The sequence below is a fragment of the Hydra vulgaris genome, chromosome 06 (genome assembly GCF_038396675.1).
Source record: "Hydra vulgaris chromosome 06, alternate assembly HydraT2T_AEP".
Taxonomy (NCBI): domain Eukaryota; kingdom Metazoa; phylum Cnidaria; class Hydrozoa; order Anthoathecata; family Hydridae; genus Hydra; species Hydra vulgaris.
Window position 1 is genome coordinate 30,513,258 of NC_088925.1, and position 17,525 is coordinate 30,530,782.

General features: G+C 29.8%; 1 protein-coding gene across 1 annotated transcript; it reads left to right on the forward strand.

Annotated features, from left to right (window-relative positions):
* Nucleotides 1-6,223: 6,223 nt before the first annotated feature.
* LOC100208577 (outer membrane lipoprotein Blc) lies at nt 6,224-7,826 on the forward strand. The gene is made up of 4 exons (XM_065799835.1): nt 6,224-6,412; nt 6,694-6,757; nt 7,028-7,195; nt 7,549-7,826. Exons 1-4 carry the CDS (start codon nt 6,305-6,307, stop codon nt 7,776-7,778), a joined length of 570 nt encoding a protein of 189 aa, XP_065655907.1. The 5' UTR covers nt 6,224-6,304; the 3' UTR covers nt 7,779-7,826.
* Nucleotides 7,827-17,525: the final 9,699 nt, after the last annotated feature.

Genomic DNA, 17,525 nt, shown 5'->3' on the forward strand with positions numbered 1-17,525 from the left:
ACTTGATATGATTTGAGATTTCAGGGCAAACAATGCTGAGGAGGGGAGGGGGGGAGAGAAGCATGTCTTACCACTACCCCCGTATTAAAACCTTATATACCAGTGTATTGGGTGAAGTAGACAAATATTGTATCTGCGCATGCGTTAGTTTACGGATACTCATTTAACATGTATAGGTGTTAAATTAGACTTTGTTTTCCCATGTTTTTCCATGAACTTGGGATGTCAGACGAAAAACTTTGGTTAAAAAAACATGCAAAAAAATATTTAATAAACGTTTTTAATCATAGGGGTACTAAACTGCTTTTGTAAAAAGTTAAATGAAAATGTATGAATAAAAAGAAATTTAAATAATTTCCGACCCTAAAACATCTTTTTTTTTTAATTATAACTATAAAAACAACGCGACTATAAAAAACTAACTTAAAACAAGTTTAAATTTTTTTTAAAAGGCAAGAAAAAAACAATAAAAAACCCTAAAACTACGCATATTCCATTGTTTTTTTGTAACATCAAAATAAAGCCGCAGGAATATATTTGTAGATTGTATAATAGGATGATGACTTTTTAACTTTTATTCTTAAAAATCATTTCCTGTAACAGGAACGGGTGGACTTTTGCCTATTATTGACTAAAATGACCGATATTCCAATAAAATATTGAAAAAAGTCACGCACAAACCAAATTGAAATGTAATATAGACCATTTTAGCGTAATATATATTTGTTTCAATAATCTTTATATATAATGTAAGTCATTAAACCAACTTGTAAAATAATTTATATACTACATATAGTTACAGGTTCGTACCCTGGGGGAGTCGTTGGGTGCAATCAACCCTCCTTTTTGTCCAAGTGGTCTTTGTTTCACGCAAATTTGGTTATAAAAAACTTGCAAAATATTTATTTTTTACTCTAAACTTCTTCGTTTTACAAAAGTGAACCCCCTAAAAAACCTTGCGTTACTGCCCCGAGAGAATTGTAAGGAATTTTCCATAATATTGTATAACGTTATGCTTTCGAAATGCTCTTGCAGAGTTGTAAAGTTTTCTTTAGCTATTTTGCAGTGTGGTATAAACTGATATATAAGTGAGGTGTTCATAGCAAATAGTTAAGTTTAAATTAGCTTAATTTTGTATCAACGCTACTATTGCCTAACTGAAAGAGATCTTGTATTATTTGGTGAGCTACATTGATATTTGTGCTTTATATACAAACATGTAACTGTGCATATAATATTAAATGTATCTTACTTTTTTATTTTCTATAATTTTAAATTGCTTGTTCTTAAACAAAATATATGAAAACTCAGTAACAGTTTTTATAATTTGTAACGTGTTTAATACTAACATTTAGGCCTTTTCCGTTTAAGTTGGTGAGTAGAATGTAACATGTCGTTTAAAAAGAGGTCAAGTACGATAAACTCAATGTAACATGTCGTTTAAAATGTAACATGTCGTTAAATAGTGTTAAAATGTAACATGTCGTTTTCTTAGTGTTAAAGTGTAACATGTCGTTTTGAATGTAACATGTCGTTTAAAAAGAGGTCAAGTACGATAAGCTCAATGGATTGACTAAATCACCAAAAATTGAGTACTTTTCTGTGAAGAATTTGATGTGCAATTATGATAAATTGAAATCAGCCTTCAGCAACGGGAAAAATGAGAATAAGGAAACAGGCGACTGGAGAGACGATATGAAGCTCCTTTACCATCTCACTTTTGTCATTCGTTACCATACTGAGGTGAATGAGATTTGCAAATGAGTAATCCCAAATATCAGCAATGCAAAGATTGTAAAAATGTCACGGGAAAAAAAGTCAACTGAAATATCGTCTAGCGTTAAGTAAGTTGCCCGTTAAATAAGTAGACGGAATTAGTTTATTTGATTTTTTTCTCATTGCTCCCGCTAGCACAATAGCACAGCGGTTTAATGCGTCGTTTAACTAATAGCGTTTTAGGGTTCGCAACAGCGCGGGGTACTATCGTATTGGCAACCTTTTTCTTTTCAACATACTAGCAATGCCAGTTAGCACTTTTTAACATAGAGATAACTTTTAAACTTGATATGAATCTTACTACTCCTTAAGATATCTATTCTTTTATACTCTCTTTTAAGACTCTACAATTTAAAATCTGCTATTCAAATTTAACAATTCCTACCAATGACCAAATGACTCCGTGGGCCAACTGCGATTTTTTATGCATTTTTTATATACAATTTTTTATGCGATTTTTTATGCAATTTTTAATGCGATTTTTTTTATTTATTTTATTTATGCATTTATTTGGAAAAATTTTGGATTTTTCTTTAATAAGGGTTCCTTTATTTTTTTCTGAACTGCTCCAAAATGATGTATCAAACATCTTTTAAGTATATAATGTTGTTGTTACTTGTGGAATTCGTATATTTATTTACGAAAAAAAAAAGTACATTAATTACTGCATATTTTGTTTTTGTAATGTGATGGTGCAGATAATAGTGTATTCTTTCTATTTGTATATACTTCCAGACACGAAACAAACTCTAAACATTTATATGTTTTTATACTTATGTCAAAGAACAATGCTTTGCAAAAAGTTGTGATGATTGGAGCCTGGGAACAAGAAAGCTCAAAAATTTTGACCACAACTGCCCTAAACGTGAGAGCAATAAGTTGATAAAATATTTTTTTTACTATTCTCAACTTAAGTTATATTCATTGATAAATTTCATAGTGTGATCTCTCAGCGTTCAAAAATGAACAAATAAATTTTATGTCGCCCTCGGTTTGAGGGGATTGCAGATATATTTGGTCATAACTTTTGTTGAATGTCAAAAGATTATTGTATGAAATTAAAAGTTTATTGATGAATATAACTTTCTTTATGAATAGTAAAGAAAATATTTTTTCAACTTGTTGCTCTCACGTTTAAGCCAGTTGTGGTCAAAACTTTAGCTATTTTTTGTTCCCAGACTCCAACCATCGCAATTTTTTGTAAAGCATAGTTATTTGACATAAATAATAATGTTATATAATGTATATATATGTTTGGTGTTTGCTTCATGTCAGAAGGTTACCTCAAACACCAAAAAATCCTGTATCTGCCTCTATATATAGGGTATTATGAGCACCTTAAGCGAAAGTTTGAATATTTTCAAGAATAATAATGCTGAATCCAAAACTTTAGCAAATAAACAATTTTTAGCGATCATTACTTATGAAACACTTAAATATTTGGGCACCTGAGATTTTTTCTTAAAAACACAGGGGTTTTAATATATATATATATATATAAATGTGCCGCAACGAGGGAGGGAAGGGGGTCAAGGGCAACTCCCCCTCCCCCACGATATTGTTTTTCATATTAAGCCAAAACTAAGTATTTTAGTTAAAAATTGCAAGTGATGATTTCTATTTATTTTTCACAAGTTTTTCATCAATATTTTTGAATAATAAATAATAAAATCACAAAAATTAGTCATAAATTTTATTTATTTTTTCATGAAAAACTTTCTTTTATTTTAATTATATCTAGCTGATTTTTTTAGGAATTGTTAATATTTATATTTTTTGATTCATGCTTCATTTGGTTTATTATTTGTCCTAAAAGAAACTTAGTATCAAATAGGCTTGTAAAAAAATTATCCGACCAAGCGATATTTAAGTAAGTTTAATTGATTTTATGTGAAATTTGTTGAAATATTTTAGCAAATTTTTATACAATTAATGAAATTGCATAACAAAAAGCTGTTTTTGTAGTAAAAAAAAAAGTTTAGTATAAAAAAAAGGTTTCATGTTTTAAGTAAAATGGTTGGAAGTAAACGTCACTGGACTGTTTCTCAGAGAATTTTAGCTGTCGATCTAGTCAAACAGGGAAAACCTATCGTCAGGTGCAGCAAGAGACTGGAATTCCTCATAATACAGTATCCGACATAATGAAGAAGTATAATTTGATCGGAACAACAGCCACAAAAGAAGGGCAGGATCGCAAAAAAAAAAGACTTCTAAGAGTTTTGATAGAAACTTAATTATACAAGTTAAGAAAAATCGCTTCATTTCTGCTCGAAAACTGGCTGAGCAGGCTAAAGAGAATTATGGAATCAAATTATCCCATCAGACAATCAGAAATCGTATCCGAGACCAGGGATTTCAAGGACGACTTGTGCGTAATAAACCATATTTGAGAAAGAAACACATCAAAAGAAGATTGGAGTTTGCTCAGAATTTCAAAAACATGCCGTTAAGTTTCTGGGAAAAGATCCTGTGGAGCGATGAATCGAAATTCAACTTAAAGTCATCTGATCGAGCCAAAAAGTTTGGAGAAAAGCTGGAGAAGCCTACAAATTAAGCTGCGTGAGAGGAACTGTCAAGTATGGTGGTGGTAGCGTGATGGTATGGGGTTCAATGGCTTGGAAGGGTGTCGGAAAACTCCAATTTATTGATACTATAATGGGTCAGGTGCAATACAAAATTTGAAGTCATCTGCTCGAAAACTTTGGCTAGGATCTGATTTTGTATTTCAGCAAGATAACGATCCCAAGCATAGTGCCACTAAAACCAAGGATTGTTTTGCTGAAAATAATGTTGAGGTCTTGGAATGGCCCGCACAACCACCGGACCTTAATCCCATTGAACATTTATGGGAAATTTTAGACCGAAAAATTGGAGACCGGTCATTTTCCAAAAAAGATAACCTCAAAGTGGCAATTGAAGAAGCTTGGGAAAAGATTCAACCAGAAGAAACAAAATCTTTAGTTGAATCAATGCCTAGACGTCTAGAAGCTGATAATTTCCTAGATTATCAGCTTCTAGACGTCTAGGCATTGATTTCTAGACGTCGGATAATTTTTTGAGATACTGTAGGGGAACATGGGGCAAGATGACGAACGTTTCAAAAAACGCCTGTATCTTAGTCAATATCTGTCCCAAAAATTAAAACTTGATTTAAAAGTGATAAAAAATCATTCTGCGTCACTGATGTATCAAAAAACCACTCTAAAATAGCGAAGGAAAAACTCATTAAACGAAGTTAACTCAAATCGTCATCTTGCCCCGCATACGGGGCAAGCTGACGATTTGAGTTAACAAAGTTTAAAACTTTAAGAAAAGAAAACTCTATGAAGCTATAAACGCCTCAAAAACCATCATCACAAATTCTTTTTTATTAAAAAAGTAATACAAATAAAGGTGTAACTTTTAAAACTAATAAATTATACATTTTTATCGGTCAATGCAAAAAAAAACAGTAACAACCTAGTAATCAGTTTGTAGCAAACTCTAACGCAACAAAATAAAACTATTGTCAAACAAATATTGTATTTCGTAATAAAATAATTACTGAACAATACAAGAATAGCAAACAGTACAAGTAAACTTCCGTTTAATATAGATTACGGACAAGCCGTAATAAAAATATATATATATATATATATATACACACACACACACACACACACACACACACACACACACACACACACACACACACACACACACACACACTAAAAGATTGTTTTTGAAATTTTTTTTGACCTAATTTATTTTCATTAAACAGTTTGACGCTACCAAACAACTTAAACAAATACATTTAGTTTAAAAAAAATTATTTTTAAAACATTGATTCAACGTTTTGTGATTGAAAGATCTTTTCAAATTCGTTAACAAATATGTTTGATTTACTTACAGTAAACAAAATAAACATACAATAGCAACATATTCCAGTAACAAAAGCAACATGTATTCCAATTCTCTAAAGTAAATTATATACATATATAAAACTTTTTATATCTTATCTTTTGTTTTCCAATTCTCTAGAGTAACCCTGATATAAAAGTAAAACGTGTCTATAAAATAGTTATTGAGAAAGAACTAAATCTTTTTTAACATAAAAAAAGTAAAAATCACAAAATTGGAACCCGTCCCCTTTTTCGCAAAATTTTACAACATATTTCCCATTCAAATCAATTGTTAACATCCCAACTGTTACAACACCCTAATCTATGAACTTCTACGGGTCTCACCAACTTTTTGACTCCTCCCCATCCCTCCCAACAGTTAGACAGGGAGAGTAACGAAATCAATTTAATAAATATATCTTATATAAAAATTTTTACCGTAAGGGTTTGTAAATACAGACGAAAAGATGTATTTGCATAAAACGGCCATACATCGTTGTATTTTTAAAATATTTAACGTCATCGAATTGTCAGGAAAACGTAATAATTTATTCAGCTTTGTTTTATTTTCAAAAGTTTTTTTTAATTACATAACTTAATCAAAACTACTTAAACGCAAGTTTTTTAGAATTGTTTTTAAAAGCAAAATGAAGTTTCTCATCGTGTTGTTTTTTTTCTGTCAAATACATGTTTCATCTTCAATAAAAACGGTAGATGCATTAGAACTTAACAAATACTTAGGAAGATGGTACGAGGTAATATATTTTAGTAATAGCAGTTTACTTTTCGACAAAGTTTATAAAATTCGATATATGATTAAAGAATTAGTTTAAATTATATAAATTATATAAGTTTAAATTATATAAGGTTTTGTTAATTTACTATTGCTGATGGTGTGGGTTGTAGTGCTATTATATAATTTCTTTTATAATTTTTTTAATTTTATAAGCTAGTTCTACTCAGAATAAACTGGTTGTATATATATAGAAAGCTTATTTTCACCACGTATAGTATTGAAATTTATATTTTATTATAGACGTACAGTAGTTTAATCCAGCGTCAAACATTCCAGAGAAACCTTGTATGCACAACAGCTGATTGTAATAATTTTAATTTAATAATATTATATTAATAATAATCTATTTAATAATAATATAATGTTAATATAATGTTAATAAAAAAATTATGGAATAACAACTATACTATATATTAATTATATAAAATTAATATTTATAGTAATTTAAAATTAAACAATTGACAATCGAATATGAAATAAATTTAATTTATTAATATTATAATAGTATATAATAATTTTTCTTAAATGACTCAGTTTTTGAAAATTAATTTCTCGTAAATGGTTCTTTTTATAGATTCTCTTCAAGCCGATGGTAATATAAAAGTAGTGAATGCTGGTCGTCTCAAAACTCCTACTGGTTTGGGAAGTAACATTACTGGAACAGCAACTGTACTAGATGCTAATCATCCAGGAGCACTTCGTGTGATATTTCCTGGAACACCAAATCTGCCCGGGGCAAACTGTAAGTTTTAGACTAAGTAAATGAGTAAAACCTCACATTAGTTAAAATATATAAAGTTCATAACACATTAAGAAGGTAATTCTAGCGCATAGAGCAATGGAACCTAAGCCCCCCCCCTCCTTTTTTAAATTCTTTAAATAAAATGTAAAACTTTAAAATCTCATTAAAAAAAATTCTGGCTCATCAAATAAATGCTGACGCTTCGATGCCTGTTGTTAGTTGACAAAACATGTTGTTTATTAAAACAATAAGTTATAACGCGCTTAATAGCTAATCAACATAATGTTGTATAACATTATGTTAGTTTTTAATAAAAATGGACTATTTCTGCTAAATTTTAAATGTATTTATAGACTTGATTGTAAAACTTGGTCCAACCACTTTTGGTAATGATGGTTTATACGAATATTCTGTTGTCACTACGCCATTGAAAGCTTTAGTTTGGGTACTAGCTCGTAATCCAGAGACTTTTGAAACCAATTTTAAAGATGAAGTTTTTACATATTTAAAGGACAATGGTTACAATTGGTTTTGGAACAAACCAAAACCAACCATTCAAGGAAAAGACTGTGTTTATCTGTAAATTTTGCTTTCATTAATAACTAATTAAAGAAATTTTACGATATAAAAATTTGTTTTAAAGTTTACTGCTTATAAATTTACTTTTTAAGTTTTGCACAAAACAAAAAATATTTTACAACACACCAATAACAATTTACCTAATGCAACGCAGTTACTGTTAGCGAACTAAAATGTTTTACAACACAACAAATCATTTTGTTTATTATTGAATAATAATAAACTGTGGTTGAACAAAACCGCAAGATTTTTCTAAAGTTTAAAGTAGAGGTTTTTTTTGCCCCACGCGAAATTGCAACAACCATTAAATAACCAAAGCTTATTTGTTGCACCACAAATATACTACAATTGAAACTAATTAGGCAATTTGTATTTGTCAAAATGCGGTAAGTGATGTACTGGTATAGTGCTCGCTTCGTAAGCAAAAAGTATAAACTTGAAAACGGAAAAAAACACATACTGAAACTTTTTAGTCCCTGTGTTTTTTCTTTTCGTTTTCCTGCAACGGGTTGCCTGTAAGGCAACTTTAGTTTGTAGGGTTTTTTTAAAGTTGCCTGTAAGGCAATCGTTGAGTAGTTCATGTGTCTTGAGTGTTTTTACCCTTCCCCTACACCGGGTTGCTGTATTCAACGTTTGTAAGGGCATTTAGTTGTTTTAAAAACAACATTTGAGTAGAAAAGATTGAGTATGTGTAAGATACGAGCGTTGAAGGAAAACACCTAATCGTCAAACCCTGACCACGCTATAATATAATCTTAATATGGAAAGATCGAAAATCAAAATAGACTTAAATGTCTCTAATAAAAGCTATGCTGAAGCTATAGCAACTAATACTAACTCAATATTGTCTAATGAATTTAGCACATTGAAAAGAACCCTTTTGTGTGAAATAACAGAAAACATAACTGAACCTAATATTTTATTCGCTCTTGAAAACGCCAATTTAGATCATGATCTGGAAGGCCTGCAAATTATTCGTAAAGGGACAATGGTCGAACTCGTCATGAAAACTGACAAGCCAAAATCGTTGATCCTTGAAAATGGACTTTTAATTAATGGTGTAACCCACTATTTTTATAATTCTACCCCGACTAGAAACTTATGCAAACGAGTTGCAGTATCGGTATTCGGTTTGCCTCTCGAAAAAAAATATTTACCTGTCGGTGTGGCTCTTGAGCAACTCGGATATGGGAAACATATACACACAAGAGCAGTATATCGCAAAACGCCCAAAAACGGAACATCCTACTATACAGGAATTCTAGTTGCTATGATGAATCAATTAGTTAAACCAATACCAAGATCTTTAAAACTATGCGGATATAACGTCAGGATAATCTATACCGGACAAAACAAAGAAGATAACCTAAAACCAAAAGAAAACTTTATAGAAGTGACCGAAGAACCTAGAAAAAAAGTAACGGAAACTAATGAACCAGAAACATCGGAAGAAATACCTGAACCAACAACTAAATTTTCTAAACCTCAAGAATCAGAAGCCCCTATGGTGATACGCCAAAACTCTGTCGAAAACCAAATTTTAAACAACGATACAAATAACTTAAATAAAACAAAAGAAAAGACACCCGAACAAATACCACAACCACCTGAAATAAATTCTCAAACACAAGAAACAGAAAATCACATGGAAGAAAGTCAAAGTTTTAACAATAATAATATAGCAAACAAAATCGAACTTCATAACGACAACATCATAAATGAAGCAAACATAGAAGAACTAGAAAAACAAATCGAACTTCCCTCAGAATATCTTTGCTTAGATTATTCTGGAAGACATATTTACAACTTAAATTTATTCTACCGCCTTGATAAAACAAAATGCTCGGAAGATCAACTATTAATATTTAAGGCATACAAAAAAGCAGAATATGATCAGAGAAAATTCGAAAGAAAAATAAAAAGAAACAAAGCAAATAAGATACCCGTCGGACAACCAAGGGATTATACTTAAAGCAATACACAAATCCAAAATAATTCTTCATACAATCATGACGACTGGACTTAAATTTAATAAAAAAAACAAAAGTAAGACTTCAGAAATTAAAACTATAAATATTATATTAAAAAATAAAAACATATTTAAAAAAAAAAAATTTTAAAATTCATAAAATAAACAACAAAAAAATTATAAAAAAAAAAATAAAAATAAAAAAAAAAATAAAAAAAAAAAAAAATATATATATATATATATTATCCATTAGCTTTAAACTAAGATAAAAAAACAAAGGTATAACATTAAAAATTAAAACTACAAAAATTAACAAAAAAATTTTATAAATTTCAAAAAAAAAAAAAAAAAAAAAAAAAATTGATTCTTTCCAGATCTCTGGTACTTCAAACTAGTGGTTAGAGTTGTGACAGCAACTTTAGTTAGTTGGGAATGCATCGTTTGCAATAAAATTGAACTGCTGGCACCTCGCTTTTCCGTTTTGCTGGTCTTTGCGGAAGCGGTGTGAATTTTGAGTACTACTAAAGGTGGTTATCTAAAGATGACTAGAGATGTTGTTGCTCCATATTTAGCATGTTGCTTAAGGTTCGCTATAAACAAAAGTTCCAATTTCATTATACAAAATTTCGCGATAAGGGAGGTCCCAAGCAGCCTGTATCATTATATTGCGTTATTTGGCCAAACTACATTAGATTTGCTGTTGGGCTAACCACATTTTGCTTTAGCTGGTGCAAATGTATTGGTTTTGTAGCTGGGCCTTAGTTGCCCAACTGAACTGGATTTGTAGGTGACTCAACAACATTTTTATTAGTTGGTGCAACTGCATTAAAATTAATAAGGTGTTACACTTGAATAACTTAATGCATAAAATTCCATTACTTTTTGTCCAAAATAAACGTTTTGATACAAAAAGTTGATTTTCTGTTACCGCTAGTTGCTAATTTATTGTTAGTCTGATTGGAAAATCGATGCTTTTGGACCAATAAACGCCAATAGCGGTTAGTCAAATGGAAATTCAATGCAGTCACGTCAACTAACTCAAAATGTGTTTGAGTCAACCAGATCTTGAGTTAGTTGTTTATGCGCCAATTAAATCAAAAATATGTTTGGCCCAACTGCAGATCCAATGTTGTCGCGCCCAACTGCAAACTAGGTTTGCAGTTGGACCAACCTCATTTTGCCTTAGTTAATGGAACTGCATTAAATTGGTTTTGGGCTAACCGCATTTTACGTTAATTGATCCAACAGCATCGGATTTTCAGTTTCACTTTCCAGTTTTTTCGTTATTTGGCATAACTGCATAGAATTTGCAGTTGGATCAACCTAATTTGAATTAATAGGCACGGCAACATTTGGATCTGCAGTAGGGCCAAACATATTTTTGATTTAATTGGCGCATAAACAACTAACTCAAGATCTGGTTGGCACAAACACATTTTGAGTTAGTTGACGTGACTGCATTGAATTTCCATTTGACTAACAGCTATTAGCGTTTATTGGTCTAAAAGCATCGATTTTCCAATCAGACTAACAATAAAGTAGCAATTAGCGATAACAATCAACTTTTTGTGTCAAAACGTTTATTTTGGACAAAAAATAATGGAATTTTATATACTAATTTTAACAACGTTTAACACATCCTTGGATATAGTACAAAAATGTTATACTTAAAAACATTTTGAAGTTTTTAATTGAGTAATTAAGTTTTTAATTAAGTTACTTAAGTAACTTAAATGTAAATTATTACATAAAAATACAATGCATAAAAATTGCTATTAATAAACTATTTTAAATATTTCTATAAATAAGCATTTCAGGAATCGTCCACAGACTGCGTCACGCGATTGGGGGGGGGGAAATTTATTAGCAATTTTATGACGATATGTTCAGGGGAGAGGGGAAGGGAGGGGAAGGGGAGTTTATGGCTATTCAGTTTTGTGACGCAATACTTTTTTTTTTGTTTCAAATCTAGAAAGTCTTTTCTATTGATTAAAAGAGTGCTTAGCCTTAAACACTCGACTGGGGCTATTCCAATAACATAAATTAAAATTGTGGTCATTTATGCCAAGTGGAGCAAAGGTCCCTTATGAACCATCTCAGATTTTATTGAAACTTTTTGATTTTGTATATATACAAGAAAAGCATGTTTTGAAAATTTTAGATCAATATCTAATATGTTTACCCACTACTTAAATAACGTTTGAGAAAACGTTATTTAAGTAATAGGCTATTTTGCATGTAATTTTACTCTACAAGCAAAAAGATTTTTTTCATCATTTTTAACAGCTTATAACTTTTGAACAAGTTGGTTTTATACTTCTATTACTTTAAAATAGCAAGTATGCTGTGGATACTTTTAAAAGAACAAAAAATTTAAATTCTGGCATCTTACATTTTTCCATAATGGCGGCCTAAAGTTGATATTTTTGTTTTAAGGTTGAAGCTTTTTGTGATTTTAAAGGGCTTAATCTTAAAAACTAGTTTAAAATTTAATACAAATCAAATTCCATGTTGATCGACACGTGGTGGATAAATACTTAATTATTAAACAAGATGAAAAAGAGGTAATATACCATGCCAGGAAATCATTATTTTTTAACAACGGTGAAGCCTGGATTTAAAAAAGTGGAGGCTTATTTGATGTCACCATGGGAGCCTTTGATGGCGCAGAAGTTTGTGAGTTAGTTGGAATATTTATCTTGTTTCAATTATCACAATCTTACAATAAAGATGAATTGGGATTGTATAGAGATGATAGTCTAGCAGTGTTTAAGAACCGGAGTGGCCAACAGATGGAAAAAATTAAAAAGCACTTCGTGAAAATTTTTAATAATAATGATCTTCTTATATCCATCAGCTGTAGTTTTAATATTGTTAATTATCTGGACTTAACGTTAAATCTTAATGACAGTTCTTTCCAACCTTACTGCAAGCCTGGTAATTCCATCAGTTATATGAATTCTTCCTCTAACCACCCTCCTAGTATACTAAAAAGCCTTCCTCAAACTGTCGAACTAAGATTGTCAACCAATTCTTCTAACGAAAATATTTTTAAACAATCCATTCCTTATAAAGATGCATTATTTAAATCAGGTTTTATCTGCAAATTCACCTACAGTTCAAATAAAAAACAGATCCCATTCAAAAATCACGAGCGAAACATAATCTGGTACAACCCACCTTTCAGTACCAATGTTGCAACAAAAATAGGAAGTCGTTTTTTGAACATTGTAGACCTGCACTTTCCGGTTGGTCACAAGCTTCGAAATACCATTAAAATAAGCTACTCATGTATGCCAAACATCAAGTCCATCATTAATTCGCACAATTACAGGATATTATATAGCCAAGGTAAAGATGAGGGAAAAACATTCAACTGTGTCAATAAATTCATCTGTCCAATGAACAATCAGTGCTTGTTGAAGAACATCGTTTATCAAACGACCGTGTCGACAAATGAACCTGACTACAAAGAAAAAGTATATTTTGGCTTATGTGAAACTCCATTTAAATTTCGGTATGCTAACCATCTAAAATCTTTTAACATTAATAAATATAAAAACAATACCGAATTGTCTAAAGAAATTTGGGACATAAAAGACAAAATGTTTACACCCTTAATTAAGTGGAAAATTTTAAAACGTTGCAATCCTTATAACACTTCGTAAAAAATTTTCTTTGTTTATACGAAAAATTCCTTATTTTAACATATAAAGGTCATAACTTGTTAAATAAACGAGTTGATTTCAAAATGCAGACACAAGAATAAATTCCTCTTATCTTTTTTTGACACCGGTGATAAGCTAATATTTTGTTTTTTCGTTGCCATCAAGTATGTCTTAGCGACGCACAGTGAGTCAGAAAGGTGAAAAAACGGCAAAAATTATACAACTATTGGATGTTCAGTCAATTTAGCAACCTTAACAAGATAATATTTAATATTTAAGCTTGTAAACTATTTTTTTAACTGGGTTGAATTTAATTTATTTATTAATACCTTAGATCTTCTGCTTCTATCACCTAAATCTTCCCAGTTCTTGCACTTTCTACCTGAACCTGATGCAACACTTTTTTTGTTAACAGTAATATCTTTGTTCAACCAAGTTCGCTCGTGTTCTAAAGGTCTAGAGAAGGTTCTTGCATACTTCCGCAACTTTGATCGGAATTTACATTTAAATATTATTAGAGTTTTCTTTAGATTTATCATTTCAGGTTTTTCAATACTTTCATAGTATAGACCCTCCAGTCTACAAAACTCACGTAGAAGAGCCTCGAGTAAGTTATCATGATTAATTCCTAACTCTTGAATTATAGGAACTAAATGTATTCTTTTCATGTTGAATGTAAGCAATGAACTATTTTAAGTTTTTTTATACACAAGTTTTAATTTTAAAACGTGCACTATGCCATCAAACGTTGCATATATTGGTTTTTGAGATTTGATAATTAGCACCATCTGCATGAGCATGAGTTTTTTTACTAATAGGAACTAAATGTATAATTTGTGTAATGAATGAAAGCAATGAACTAAAATTCGCTACTTTATACGGCAAGTTTTAATTAAAAACGAAAAAAAAAAACACAAAAAAACCGAAGTATTTGAAAGGTCTTATTTTAATTGGGGCAAGTTTGGGCAAATGATTTTTATTTTTTCTGCTTTCATATATACCTATTAATGGGAAAATATTAAAACTACCATAAAATCTAGTGGAATCGTTTAGTTTTTAAACTAAACTCATAATTAAACTAATTTAAAAAAATCAATTTATGACACATTTTTGAGATCTCAGTAATGAAAAACTAAAAACAAAATTTATTGTCAAAAATGTTGTTAGTAGTTGCCAAACATTTTAAACATATGACTTCAAATTAAATTTTGAACTGTTTTTACCCATGTCAATCTTAAAAGAGTGACACAAAAGCTAGATTTTTTTGAACGAGTTTTCCGATAAATAAAATAAAATAAATAGGTCTCGGAAAAAAGCGTTTAAATTGGTGAAATCTTGAAAATTGTTCACAAAAAAGTTAATTATTGACTTTTAGTGGTATTTAGTAACATTATAATTAAATTAATTAATTTCCAGCAATACTTTTTTTATGGGGGGTTTTTTGCCGTTTTTTATGGATTTTGACTCACTGTGCGACGTTAAGATCCCACTACACAGTATTTTGTAATTTTAACGGTTTTTTTTTGTTTTCGAATTTGTATTCAATGGCAGATGATTGCCGTATAGGCATGAAATTTAAAGTACCATAGAAAAAATTATTTTTTCTTCGTTAATATATATGTATATCGCTCTATTTGAAGTATCTTTTTAATATTGGGCACTCTTTTACGACTATGAGTTTTGTTTTTTATTATAATACAAAACAGCCTTAAATGCCTCTGCTTTTCCTTGTATACATCAACGAACTAAACACCTGCATTAATAATGTTTTAACATACCATTTCGCCGATGACACTAACCTGTTAATTGTTGAAGATTCGCTTGAAAAAATGCAGTTAAAAACTAATGAGGCCATATTTTCTGTTATTAATTGGCTCAGAGCAAATAAAATTTCACTAAACGCTACAAAAACTAAAATAGTTATCTTTAAAACCAAAACCCAAAAAAACAAGGAACAATGCACTTTTAACATTAATGGAAAAATATTAACTTCGTCAAAAACTGTGAAGTACCTTGGAGTTTGGCTGGATGAGAGTCTTTCTTTTAAGTACCATCAAACTTACTTACAGACTAAGCTAAGCCGATCAGTTGGAATGTTAGCCAAGATCAGACATTTCGTAAATTTTGAAACACTTATGAGTATTTATCATGCCATATTTGGATCGCACCTTAGGTATGCGTGTCAGATTTGGGGTAAAAAAAAAGGTCCGTTAAACCAGCTAGTTTCACTTCAAAAATTTTTAATTTCCTATTTGACAATGTTTCTCTACTGTATAAATTGTCTAAAATTCTTCGGCTAAACGACAATATTACTTATTTAAATTGTTTATTTGTATGGGATTATCTTCATGATAAACTTCCAATTTCCTTCAAGAACTTTTTCCTTAAAATATGTTACAAACATTCTCACTTCCTAATATTCTCTTCATGCAACAATATCTTTGTAGAACATACTAGAACAGTAAAATTTGGCAGCGAATCAATTAAACATCAGTGCACCAATGCTTGGAACAATCTCCCTCATTCTTTTAAAACTGAAAACTCAATTTCTCGATATAATTTTCTCAATAAATTAAAAAAACACTATTTGGATAGCTACTAGAATAATAACATCAATAAAAGCAATATATCACTGTTAATAGTCTTATTAAAAATACTCTCTCTTGTATATTTTATTTATTTTATCTTTTTTTTTTTTTTTTTTTTTTTTTTTTTTAGAATCTTTACATTTATGTACAGCTTTTTTGTCGTCCTTGTACAATGGTTGAATGTGTATGTGGGTATGCCTGTGTGGGTATATGTATGCGTGTGTGGGTATATGTATGTGTGCAAATGTGTGTATATGTGTATGTATGTGTGTTGTGTGTTAATATGTGTGTGAATGTGTATGTATATTTATGTATGTGCGTATGTAGATAAGTATAGACATATTTAAATATACCATTGTTATTATTATTATTAACTTTATTTTTATTAATATTATTATTTTTATTAATACCATTATTTTTATTGTTATTAATACCATTTTTATGATTATAGTTATTATTAATGTTGTTATTATTGTTAACGTTATGATTTTTAAAGTTGTTATTATTTTATTCTTACGTTCTTTATTATTATATTCATTATTATTAGGTGTTTACGCATCATTAGTAATTATACTATTTGTAAACATCCTTGAATTGTAAAATCATGTAATTCAGAATATATTGATTGATTAAATATCAATATATATATATATATATATATATATATATATATATATATATATATATATATATATATATATAGAGAGATAGAAATATAGGTAGCCGCACACAATTTTTATTCGAAATTTTAATTTTTAAGGAAAATTTATTAGGTAAAAAAGAAAATATGATTTTTATTGTATAGCTTAGTTATTAAGTATTTTATTAGTAAAGTATTTATAATAAAAATATATCACATTCAAAATAGAAAAAAAAAATAATAAGGAATGCACTTTTCATATGCGAATTTTCGTTAGACGCACTTTTAAAAATGAAATAATGAAAAGGAAAAAAATATTTTTTTTAAATTTTAATATTTGGTGGGTCCTCCGTGGTTCTTAATCACTTCAAAAATTCTATTTGGCATTGAATTAATGAGCGATTGGAGTGTCATTGGTTGAATTTCTTGCCAACACCTATTGACTTCACCTCGAAGCTCTTGAATGCTGCTAAATTGTCGTCCATTTTCATAAACCTTTCGAGATAAGATTCCCCAAAGGTTCTCAATTGGATTGAGATCTGGACTATATGCAGGCCATCTCATCACTTCGATGTTTTTGGATTCAAACCATGCCATAGTTTCTCTTGATTTATGAATGGGTGCATTGTCTTGTTGGAAAATGACTTGATCTTCCAAGTTATTTTCCAAAAAATTGATTAAGACATCTTCTAATAAATCTGTATAATTAATGGATTTCATTTTTGTTGATATAAAACATATCGATGTCTTTCCATTGATACAAAATGCTGCCCATGTCATTAATGATCCACCACCAAAATTGCGTGACAAACAAGGTGCATTGCTTTTTCGCAAATCATGCCAGTAATAGCTAAAATCATCTGGTCCATCAAGACTAAACTTCTTT